Source organism: Mandrillus leucophaeus, unplaced genomic scaffold (genome assembly GCF_000951045.1).
Source record: "Mandrillus leucophaeus isolate KB7577 unplaced genomic scaffold, Mleu.le_1.0 Scaffold901, whole genome shotgun sequence".
Classification (NCBI taxonomy): Eukaryota; Metazoa; Chordata; class Mammalia; order Primates; family Cercopithecidae; genus Mandrillus; species Mandrillus leucophaeus.
The window spans coordinates 389,654-401,796 of NW_012109820.1; the positions used below are offsets into that span (position 1 = coordinate 389,654).

At 43.0% G+C, this 12,143-nt stretch overlaps 1 protein-coding gene across 1 annotated transcript in view; it reads left to right on the plus strand.

Annotated features, from left to right (window-relative positions):
• The window catches only part of EPRS (glutamyl-prolyl-tRNA synthetase), an 85,074-nt gene that overhangs the window by 4,457 nt on the left and 68,474 nt on the right, over window positions 1-12,143 (plus strand). The window contains exons 2-3 of the mRNA XM_011969748.1: window positions 1,900-1,984; window positions 11,092-11,223. Coding sequence (XP_011825138.1) covers window positions 1,900-1,984; window positions 11,092-11,223 — 217 coding nt within the window. The remainder of the gene's footprint in view (window positions 1-1,899; window positions 1,985-11,091; window positions 11,224-12,143) is intronic.

Sequence of the window (12,143 nt, forward strand, 5' to 3'; positions counted from 1 at the left end):
AGCTAATTTTTGTAGTTTTAGTAGAGACGGGGTTTCACCATGTTAGCCAGACTGGTCTCAAACTCCTGATCTCAGGTAATCCTCCCACCTTGACCTCCCAAAGTGCTGGGATTATGGGCCTGAGCCACCATAACTGGCAGACTCTGTGTCCGTTCAACGTATCTCTTCTCTGTCTTTGAGTACTCCTTTACTTTCTAACACAGTAAGATTTTTCAGGTTTATTTTGTACTTTCCTTGCCACAACCCTGTTTCCACTGGAGCATGGTGTTTATAAATCAGTATCTGGGTGCTAGTTGTCCATCTTTTTTTTTTTTTTTTTTTTTTTTAAGATGGAATTTCACTCTTGTTGCCCAGACTGGAGTGCAATGGCGCAATCTTGGCTCACCACAATCTCTGCCTCCCGGATTCAAGTGATTCTCCTGCCTCAGCCTCCTGAGTAGCTGGGATTACAGACGTGTGCCACCACACCCAGCTAATTTTATAATTTTAGTAGAGATGGGGTTTTTCCATGTTGGTCAGGCTGGTCTCAAACTCCCGACTTCAGGTGATCCGCCCACCTCGGCCTCCCAAAGTACTGGGATTATAGGCGTGAGCCACCACGCCCAGCCTGTCCATCTTAACCAAATTAAGGGACAGAGGATTAATGAATCAATTAAGTGTCAAGAGGCCATATTACACTGTTTTAGAGTTTGAACTGTGGACTGCATTAGACTTGCATTCAGATCCTAACTACCATATATTTTGTCAGGGACATTAGGCTAGTTATTTAACTCCTTTAAGCCTTATTTCCTGTTCTGTAAAATGGGGATGAAAGTATCTCACTCTTTTTTTTTTTTTTGAGACAGTTTCGCTGTGTCATTCAGGCAGGAACGCAGTGGTGCAATCACGGCTCACTGCAGCCATGACTTCCCAGGCTCAGGCAGCCCTCCCACCTCAGCCCCTTGGGTAGCTGGGACCACAGGCATGTACCACCATGCCCAGCTCATTTTTGTATTTTTTTGTAGAGACAGGGTCTTACTATGTTGCCCAGGCTGGTCTTGAACTTGTAGGTTCAGGCAGTCCTCCCACCTCAGCCTCCCAAAGTGCTAGGATTATAGGCGTGAGATACCATGTCCTTCTAATCTAACTCTACAGGTTACCCCAAAGATGAAAAATTATAACTGTAAAGCATTTAGCATAGTGACTACGACATAATAGTCACTCAAATACTATAAATGATAGCTTTTTTTTTCTTTTTTTTTTTTAGTTTTTTAAAAATCCAAGGTCAACATATTAACAAAAGCTTTTATATAAGGCACAATACTATTTTTTTTTTTTTTTTTTTTGAGACGCAGTTTCACTCTTGTCACCCAGGCTGGAGTGCAATGGCTCAGTCTCGGCTCACCACAACCTCTGCCTCCTGAGTTCAAGTGATTCTCCTGCCTCAGCCTCCCAAGTAGCTGGGATTACAGGCATGCACCACCATGCCTGGCTAATTTTCTGTTTTTAGTAGAGACCGGGTTTCTCCATGTTGGTCAGGCTGGTCTTGAACTCCCAAACTCAGGTGATCCCCCTGTCTTGGCCTCCCAAAGTTCTGGGATTACAGGCATGAGCCACCATGCGCAGCTGGCACTATATTAATTTCTTTTTGTCTCTGAAGGGAGGAGCAGATTAATTACAGTGTCTCTAACTGAAAGCTGAACAAATTCAAAACCAGTGGGATATGCTAATGAATGGATTCCGGATTCTGATTTGTTGCTGCTCTGAGACAAAAGACTATACTTTCTGTTTACAGACTACTGAGAAAGTCCTTACAGGACTTAATATTGGTTTGTTGACTCATCCTGATTGCTTTATGATTCAAGTTATAAATACTGCATTGCTTTTAAAGATAAAAAAATCTTTTCATATTATTTATAGGAGCTTTGCTGGCAGTAGAACATGTGAAAGACGATGTCAGCATTTCCATTGAAGAAGGGAAAGAGAATATTCTTCGTGTTTCTGAGTAAGTGTTTTCATCTTTTTATCTTCAGTACTGATTGGCCTTTTTTTTTTTTTTTTAGACAGAGTCTGCCTCTTTTGCCCACGCTGGCATGATCATAGCTCACTGTACCTAGAGCTCCTGGACTCAGGATCCTGCCATCTCAGTCTCCCAAGTAGCTAGGACTGCAAGCACATGCCTCCACACCTGGCTAATTAAAAAATGTTTTTTCTAGAGGTAGGATACCACTATGTTGCCCAGACCAGTTTCGAACTCCTGGCCTCAAGCCGTCCTCTGGCCTCAAGCCATCCTCCAGCCTCAGCATCCCAAACCACTAGGGTTAAAGACATGAGCCACCATGTCTGGCCTCTGAATGGCATTTAAAAAAATATTCAGCATTGCCGGGTACGGTGGCTCACACCTGTAATCCCAGCACTTTGGGAGGCCGAGGCAGGTGGATCACAAGGTCAGGAGATCGAGACCATCCTGGCTAACACAGTGAAACCCTGTCTCTACTAAAAATATAAAACCTTATCCGGGTGTGGTGGCACGTGCTTATAATCCCAGCTACCCGGGAGGCTGAGGCAGGAGAATCGCTTGAACCCGGGAGGCGTAGGTTGCAGTAAGCCGAGAACGTGCCACTGCACTCCAGCCTGGGTGACAGAGTTAGACTCCGTCTCAAAAAAAAATTCAGCATCAAATGTTGTATGCTTGTTTTACTTACTAATTAGGTAGATTGTCCCTAGAAAGAAGTATGCTTTTCTTTACTCTAAAATAACCGAATCTAGAGACTTAAATTTTTCAGCAAACTGATTCCCCATGTAATCTGTTTAAAAGAAACTAGAGGTCTAACTTTGAGAGCCCATCTGCAACACCAGCTCCTGAAATGAGGCACAGTTATTTAATTGGACTGGCCTATTCCCAGAAATGAGTGACTGGTTTAATGGAATCCTTTGGCGCCTAGCTATTGATTTTTTCCTGTACAACCACCAACTCAGCTTTTAACTGAAACTTCTAGGGAAGTTTCAGACAGGGGAATGTTGCCTCAGAAAGTGATATCCCAAAGACTGGCACTTTGACATGCTAAGAGGCCTTAGAAGCTACCTCAGAATCAGGGTACCTCTAACCTTGTTTCCTTTCACAGCCCTCCATGCCCACCTCCCCCATCACGTAGAGAGGGACTTTCTAGAATTTCCTCATGTGACCAAGAAAGCATCTTCCCAAAAGAAATGCAGTTGACTTAAATCCCCTCCTTAGGGATCTCATCAAATAATCTGGAAAGGTCCGTCAATCCCAGCTTAGACTTCACCTGCGCTTCTGAGGGCAGCTTCAAGATATTACCTAGGTGACTTTATCCGTATCATAAGACAGTCTTTGTTCCTGTGCAGCTCTGTTTCTTATCTTCCTTTAATGTTGCTCTCTCACCTCCCTGCGCCCACTTCCTGGTCCGTTTATTCTGATGATTTACTTTTGCGCTAAAGAATTATCTACATTCCCTATCTTTCTGCTCCCCTATGAAACAGGGTATGTGGCCAGGTGCGGTGGCTCATGGGCCTGTAATATCAACACTTTGGGAGGCCAAGATGGGTGGATCACTTGAGGTCAGGAGTCTGAGACCAGCCTGGCTCACTTGGTGAAACCTCGTGTCTACTAAAAATACAAAAAAATATTAGCCGGGCATGGTGGCACATGCCTGTAGTCCCAGCTACTCAGGAGGCTGAGGCAGGAGAATAGGTTGAACCTGGTGGGTGTACATTGCAGTGAGTCAAGATCGTGCCACTGCGCTCCAGCCTGGGCGACAGAGCAAGATTCTGTCTCAAAAAAAGAACTAAAAAACTTTGCCAGATAGAAGAATCTGGACCAGATTGAAAGAGGGTTTCAAGGATATATTTTCAAGCAGGACGCAGATTTTGAAATGTTTCAACACAATGTTAAAGGCCCCTAATAAACTGACATAAGAAAGACTTGTATTAGGGAAGGGATACAGTATACAAAATAAGAGGTATTACCAGCTTGGTATCATTTTCTCATGAAAAAAAACTTAGGAATAAGTTTGAAAGAAGTGCCATGCAGCTTCTTGACTTGGAGAACTGCAGTCCCCCTTGTTGAGCCTCAAAGGGAAAAATGAAAATAATCCAAGAGGAGGATTTCCGTTCTCTACCACTCTTTTTCCTGATGCTTTATAGTTCTTTGTTGACTAAAAATAATTGAATGTGGCATAGTGTTATTAAGAGTTGTAATAGGCCGGGTGCAGTGGCTCACACCTGTAATCCCAGCTCTTTGGGAGGCCGAGGCGGGCGGATCATGAGGTCAGGAGATCGAGACTATCCTGGCTAACACGGTGAAACCCCATCTGTACTACAAATAAGAAAAAAAAAAATTAGGCGGGCATGGTGGCGGGTGCCTATAGTCCCAGCTACTCAGGAGGCTGAGGCAGGAGAATGGTGTGAACCTGGGAGGCGGAGCTTGCAGTGAGCCGAGATCGCGCCACTGAACTCCTGCCTGAGCGACAGAATGAGACTCCGTCTCCAAAAAAAAAAAAGAGTTGTAATACATAGAATGTCGCTAATTCAAATATGTTGATTTTAAAAGCCAGATGTTATTTATGTAATATCTATAGTGATGTTACTTTCTCCTACCTGCAGTGATTGGAATTAGGCTAGTGTTGTCTTGTAAGTTAACTTTAATGAATTAATCTAATGATTTTTGCCTTAATAAAAGTACTGCCCCAAGACAGAAAAATAGTCATTACTGAAATGCTTGGCTTCTGTTAATAGTAGGTACATATTTCACTTGAAAGCCACTAATTCGTCTTTGCCAGACTTACTCTTACTGTTGACTTGCTGGTCACAAAATTTATAAACTGTTTGTAGTGATAATCACAAAGGCGACTGTGCATAATATGAGTAAAGGAAATTAATCTGTAATTGTATTCTCAAAGTACTAACCTAAATAAATTGTCCTGTGTGCCTCTTGCCCTCTCAATCCTCACTGCAGCCTTGGTCTCCTGGGCTCAAACGATTCCCCTCCCTCAGTGTCCCCTCCCCTCTTTCCTGGCCCCTGAGTAGCTGGGACCACAGACACATGCCACCACACCAGTGAATTTTTGTATTTTTGTAGAGATGGGATTTCGCCATGTTGCCTAGGGTGGTCTTTAACTCCTGGGCTCAAGCAATCCACCCACTTCAGCCTCCCAAAATGCTGGGATTATAGGCACGAGCCACTGCACCCAGCTGCAAAGGTAAACTTTTTATGTGTTCAAAATTAATGCCTTTCTGCAAGGTTCCAAATATCTTATTTATTTATTTATGTATTTATTGAGAGGGAGTTTTGCTTTTGTTGCCCAGGCTGGAGTGCAATGGTGCGATGTCTGCTTACTGCAACCTCTGCCTCCTGGGTTCAAGTGATTCTCCCGCCTCAGCCTCCTGAGTAGCTGGGATTACAGGCACCCGCCACCACACCTGGCTGATTTTTGTATTTTCAATAGAGTTGGGGTTTCACCGTGTTAGTCTGGCTGGTCTTGAACTCCTGACTTCAGGTGATCCACCCGCCTTGGCCTCCCAAAGTGCTGGGATTACAGGCATGAACCAGTGTGCCCGGCCTTGATCATGTTATTTAAATGTCTTGACAAAATTAGTCTATTAAAAAAAATTTTTTTTTTAAGAAATAGAGCCTTGCTCTGTCACCCAGGCTGGAGTGCAGTGGCACGCTCATTACTCGCTGTTGCCTCAAACTCCTGGGATCAAGCCATCCTCCTGCCTCAGCTTCCCAAGTAATTGGACTATAGGTCTGTGCCACCACGCCAAGCTAATTTTGAGAGACAGGGTCTTGCGTTATTGTCTAGTCTGGTCTCGATCTCTTGACCTCAAGCTTTCCTCCCATCTTGACCTTGCACAGTGCTGGCATTGCAGGCATGAGTCATTGTACCTGGCCCTAGTCTGTTTTTTCATTAAAAGTTTTTGATGTGGTTGTTGTTTTTTTTTTTTTAGAGATGGGGTCTCACTCTGTCGCCTAGACTGGAGTGCAGTGGTGTTATCATAGCTCGCTGCAGCCTTGAGCTCCTGGGCTCAAGTTATCCCCCTGCCTCAGCCTCCTAAGTACCTGGGACCACAGGCATGTGCCACACCCGACTGATTTTTGAAATATTTTGTAGAGATAGCATCTCACTTTGTTGCCCACGCTGGTCTCAGACTCCTGGCATCAGGCAGTCTTCCTGCCTTGGGTTCCCAAAGTGCTGGAGAGTTTTGTTAAGATAGGATCTTTTTCTGTTGCTCAAGTTAGAGTGCAATGGCATAATCAAGACTCACTACTCACTGCATACTTAAACTCCTGGGTTTAAGTGATCCTCCTGCCATGGCCTCCAAGTAGCTGGGACTACAGACATGTACTACTACACTTGGCTAATTTTTAAAAATTTTTTGTAGGAACAGGGTTGTCCTATGTTGCCTAGGCTGGTCTTGAACTCCTGACTTAAAGTGATCCTCCTGCCTCAGCCTCCCAAAGTGCTGGGAGTATAGGTATGAGCCACCACACCCAGTCTCATTACAATTTTTTTTTTTTTTTTTTTTAATCAAAGCTATCGCTGAGCTTCGTGACTCACACCTGTAATCCCAGCACTTTGGGAGGCCAGGGTAGGTAGATTGCCTGAGCTCAGGAGTTTGAGACCAGCCAGGCAACATGGCAAAACCTCGCCTCTAGAAAAATTACAAAAATTAGCTAAGAGTAGTAGCACACTCCTCTGGTCCCAGCTACTTGGGGGACTGATACCTGGGAATTGCTTGAGCCTGGGAGGTGAAGGGTGTACTGAACCGATATTGTGCCCTGTGCTCCAGCCTGAGTGATAGAAGTAGAACCCCATCTCTAAAAAATGAAACAAAAAACGAAAGCTACATATGCAAATACTTTAGCGGCATAGTGCTGTAAGTATTTTAGTAAAAAGCACCATTCACCTCCCATCTTCTATTTTTTCCTCTATAGGAACAAACATTTCAACCCTTTTGAGCTGATTCTTTTGTATTGACCTCTATCTGTAACATTCTAGTATTGTTTCTCCGTATTTTTCCAGTTTTAGACAATATCTTTCCACTAAGAAAGAGAAAGCTGGGCCAGGCACGGTGGCTCACGCCTGTAATCCTAGCACTTTGGGAGGTTGAGGCGGGTGCATTGCTTGAGCTCTGCAGTTCAAGACCGGCTTGGGCAACATAGTAAAATCCTATCTCTACAAAAAAAAAAAAAAAAAAAAGCAAAAATTAGCTGGGTATGGTGGCTTCGCCTGTACTCCCAGCTACTTGGGACGCGGAGGCAGGACAATCACCTGAGCCCAGGAGACAGAGTTTGCAGTGAGCCAAGATCACACCACTGCACTCCAGCATGAATGACAGAGGGAGACCCTGTCTCAAAAAAAAAAAAAGGAAAAAAAAAAAGAAAAGATAAAGCTGAGCTGGGTGTGGTGGCTCAGCACTTTGGGAGCTGTAATCCCAGCACTTTGGGAGGCCAAGGAAGATGGATCACCTGAGATCAGGAGTTTGAGACCAACCTGACCAACATGGAGAAACCCCACCTCTACTAAAAACACAAAGCTAGCCTGGCATGGTGGTGCATGCCTATAATTCCAGCTACTCAGGAGGCTGAGGCAGGAGAATAGCTTGAACCTGGGAGGTGGAGGTTGCAGTGAGCCGAGATTGTGCCATTGCACTCCAGCCTGGGCAACAAGAGTGAAACTCCATCTCAAAAAAAAAAAAAAAGGTAAAGCTGAAACACTTTCCCCTGTTGCCATTCCGTACACACAGTCACTCCATACTCATAAACTTCTGCTGTCTATCTCCCCCTTTCTCCCAGTGTAGTTGTACCATAATGGTCATTTGATTACCGTTCTGTATTTACATTATAATGACCCTGTAAGTTTTATTTACTGCTGAGCCACATGGTATAATTGCTTTTCATGTAAAACTATTAGTTTTTCATGGAATAATTGCTGTTTGTTTGCTTTGTAATTTTCTTCTGAAACTTTCTGAGTTTTGAACTTTTCTATGTGACTTCAGGAAGTTTGGAGGAATCTTCCCTTAGGAGTCAGTATTCTCAAATTTTACAATCATGTGCTTTAGTTCGGGTCTATTTTTCATCTGTTCTGCTGGGCATTTGGTTGCCTTTTTCGTTGTGGAAACTTGGAAATCTTGCTTTCGGAAATTGAAAAAATTTTTTCTGAGATTTGAAAAATGTTTTTCTCTCCATTTTCTGTTGTTTATGTGGGTGTTGGGATTAGTCCTTTTATTTTTCTAAGTTGTCACCTCCTTTTTCCATCTCTCTCTTTTTTTTTTTTTTTTTTTTTTTTGAGACGGGGTCTCACTCTTGTTGCCCAGGCTGGAGTGCAATGGCACGATCTCGGCTTCCCACAACCTATGCCTCCCTGGTTCAAGTGATTCTCCTGCCTCAGCCTCCCAAGTAGCTGGGATTACAGGCATGCACCACCATGCCCAGCTAATTTTCTATATTTAGTAGAGACGGGGTTTTTCCATATTGGTCACGCTGGTCTCAAACTCCCGACCTCAGGTGATCTGCCTGCCTTGGCCTCCCAAAGTGCTGGGATTACAGGCGTGAACCACTGCTCTGGCTCCATCTCTTTATTTTTTTATATGTTTTTGAGATGGAGTCTTGCTCTGTTGCCCAGGCTAGAGTGTAATGGCACAATCTAGGCTCACTGCAACCTCCGCCTCCCATATTCAAGCGATTCTCCTGCCTCAGCCTCCCAAGTAGCTGGGATTACAGGCATGCACCACCATGCCTAGCTAATTTTTGTATTTTTAGTAGAGATGGGATTTTACCATGTTGTCCAGGCTGGTCTGGAACTCCTGATCTCAGGTGATCTGCCCACCTTGGCCTCCCAAAGTGCTGGGATCACAGGTGTGAGCCACCGTGCTCGGCCTCTTTATTTTTATTTTTATAGATGGAGGTCTCAGTATGCTGTCCAGGCTGGAGTGCAATGGATAGTCACAGGTGGAATTGTAGCACACTACAGCCTCCAACTCCTGGGCTTAACGATACACCAGCCTCCGCCCCCTGAGTAGTTGGAACTACAGCTGTGTACCAACATGCCTGGCCCTTTTTTTTTTTTTCTTTACTTTCTGGAAAGTTCGTTAACTTTATTATCCCATTTTTCTATTGAGGTTTTTAATTTTGGCTATTGTATTTTTAGTATCTGAGTGTTCTGTTTTTTTACATTCTGGATACTCCTTTTTTAGTATCCTGTTGTTTTATGATTGCAGTATTTTTGTGTTGTTGCTAAAAATAAATTTATTCATTTTTTTAAAAACTTATTTTAGGTTCAGTGGTACATGTGCAGGTTTGTTATGTAGGTAAACTTGTGTCATGTGGAGTTTGTTGTACGTATTATTTTGTAACCCAGGTACTAAGCCATCCAATAGTTATTTTTTCTGCTCTTCTCCCTCCTCCCAACATCCACCCTTAAACCCCAGTGTCTGTTGTTCCCTTTTTTGTGTTCATATGGTCTCATCATTAAGCTCCCACTTATAAGTGAGAACATGCAGTATTTGGTTTTCTTTTCCTGTGTCAGTTTGCTAAGGATAATGGCCTCCGGCGCCATCCGTGTTCCTGCAAAAGACATGACCTTGTTGTTTTTTTTTTTATGGCTGCATGATATTCCATGGTGTATAGGTACCACATTTTCTTTATCCAGTCTGTCACTGCTGGGCATTTAGGTCCATGTCTTTGTTATTGTGAATAGTGCTGCAGTGAACATTTGCATGTATGTGTCTTCATGGTAGAATGAACTATATTCCTCTGGGTGTATTGCCAGTAATGGGATTGCTGGATTGAATCGTAGTTCTGTTTTTAGCTCTTTGAGAAATCGCCATATTGCTTTTTACAGTGGTTTGACTAATTTACACTCCCACCAACACTGTGTGGTTTTTCGTGTTTTGTTCTGAGATGGAGTCTTGCTCTGCTGCCCAGGCTGGAGTGCAGTGGCGCCATCTTGGCTCACTGCAACCTCCACTTCCCGGGTTCAAGCAATTCTCTTGTCTCAGCCTCCTGAGTAGCTGGGATTACAAGTGCCCACCACCACACCCAGCTAACTTTTGTATTTTTAGAAGAGACGGGATTTCACCATATTGACCAGACTGGTCTCAAACTCCTGACCTCAAGTGATTCGCCCGTCTTGGCCTCCCAAAGTGCTGGGATTACAGACATGAGCCACCGCACCTGGCCTGTGATGGGTTTGGATGAGGTTTGCTCTGCCTTCTTAGCCTCTTTATTAGCAATATATTCTTTGCTCCTTTGCCTTGATTTATTTTATTTTATTTTTTTTGAAACAGGGTCTCTCTCTGTCATCCAGGCTGAAGCGCAGTGACGTGATCTCAGCTCACTGTGAGTTCAAGCGATTCTTGTGCCTTAGCCTTCTGAGTAGCTGGGAGCACAGGTGCATGCCACTATGCCTGGCTAATTTTTGTGTTTTTAGTAGAAGATGGGGTTTCACCATATTAGCCAGGCTGGTCTCAAACTCCTGACCTCAAGTGATTCGCCCGTCTTGGCCTCCCAAAGTGCTGGGATTACGGGTGTGAGTTACCACTCCTGGCTAGCATTGATTTGTTTTAAATCACTGTTATTCTCAGTATCCCAGTTATATTTTCATATTTGCACCTCTGAATAGATATGTAAAGAACAAATTAGCAGACTGGGCACAGTGGCTTACGCCTGTAATCCCAACACTTTGGGAGGCTGAGGTGGGTGGGTCACCTGAGGTCAGGAACTCGAGACCAGCCTGGCCAACATCGTGAAACCCTGTCTCTACTAAAAATACAAAAAGTTAGCCTGTCATGGTGGTGGACACCTATATATCACAGCTACTTGGGAGGCTGAGGCAGGAGAATTGCTTGAACCCTGGAGGCAGAGGTTGCAGTGAACCAAGATCACACCATTGCATTCCAGCTTGGGCAGCAAGAGCGAAACTCCATCTGAAACAAACAAACAAACAAATTAGCAGATCTATTTTTTACTATAGTAGAAAATACATGGTAAATATAATAAGGTTTCCATTTTTACATTTCTTCATAAGTCTCATGACTTACTGATTTGCTAGAGCAGCAGTAATATTTTATCTCATGCTTATATTCTAGAAATGTGATATTCACAGATGTGAATTCCATACTTCGCTACTTGGCTAGAGTTGCAACTACAGCTGGGTTATATGGCTGTAATCTGATGGAACATACTGAGGTAAGCAATGAACATTTTGTTGTGTGTGTTTTGTCTTATGCTTCTGTTTTTTTATGGGAACCTCATCATTTATTGTTGGCTTATGAACTATTCTACTTAAGGATATTAACAGAGTGTTAATTATATAGACCAAGGTATGGAATGCTCATCTTGTTTTTGTTGTCACAAGAAAATTATTTTTTTGTAATTCCTAAGTTTGAACGTTTAATCCCCTACCAGCTGTTCTTTTGGGAGCGTTTAGTGCCATCTTTGCCTTCACAGATTCCTAGCATTTCATAGCCAATGGGACTGTATAGATCATCTCATCCAACGTTCTTACTTTACGGATAAGGCAGCAAGCCTAGGAAAGTTAAGTTTGACTAGGGTAACATGCATAGTTTGGATCTCATTTTCTTTTCTAAGTGTATGCCTTGTTTAATTAATTATATCAGTAAATTAACTTTTGATACAATCATGTGCCTCTTAACAATGGGATGCATTCGAGAAATGTGTTATTAGGCAATTTCATCATTCTATCAGCATCATAGAGTGTACCCACAAAAACCTAAATGGGATAGCCTACTACACACCTAGGCTATACAGTGTAGCCTAGTGCTTCTAGACTACAAACCTATACTAGCAAGTTACAATACTCAATACAGTAGGCAATTGTAACACAATATGTATTTGTGTATCTAAACATAGACAACATAGATATAACTATAACCTTATGGGACCATTGTCATATATGCAGTCTGTCATTGACTGAAATGTCATTATGCAGTAGATGACAGTACTGCTTTTTAGATGCTGCTTTTTTTCCTGTTTGTATTCTGCTCTAACCTTCCTAAATCTCATAAAATTCAAAGTACACAGAATGGTTTCTAAGTACTAACTTTTAAATGTTTCAAGTAAATGAATCTGTTTGGCTGGGTACAGTCCCTTTGGTTCATTCAGGTTGGTTACTTATTTC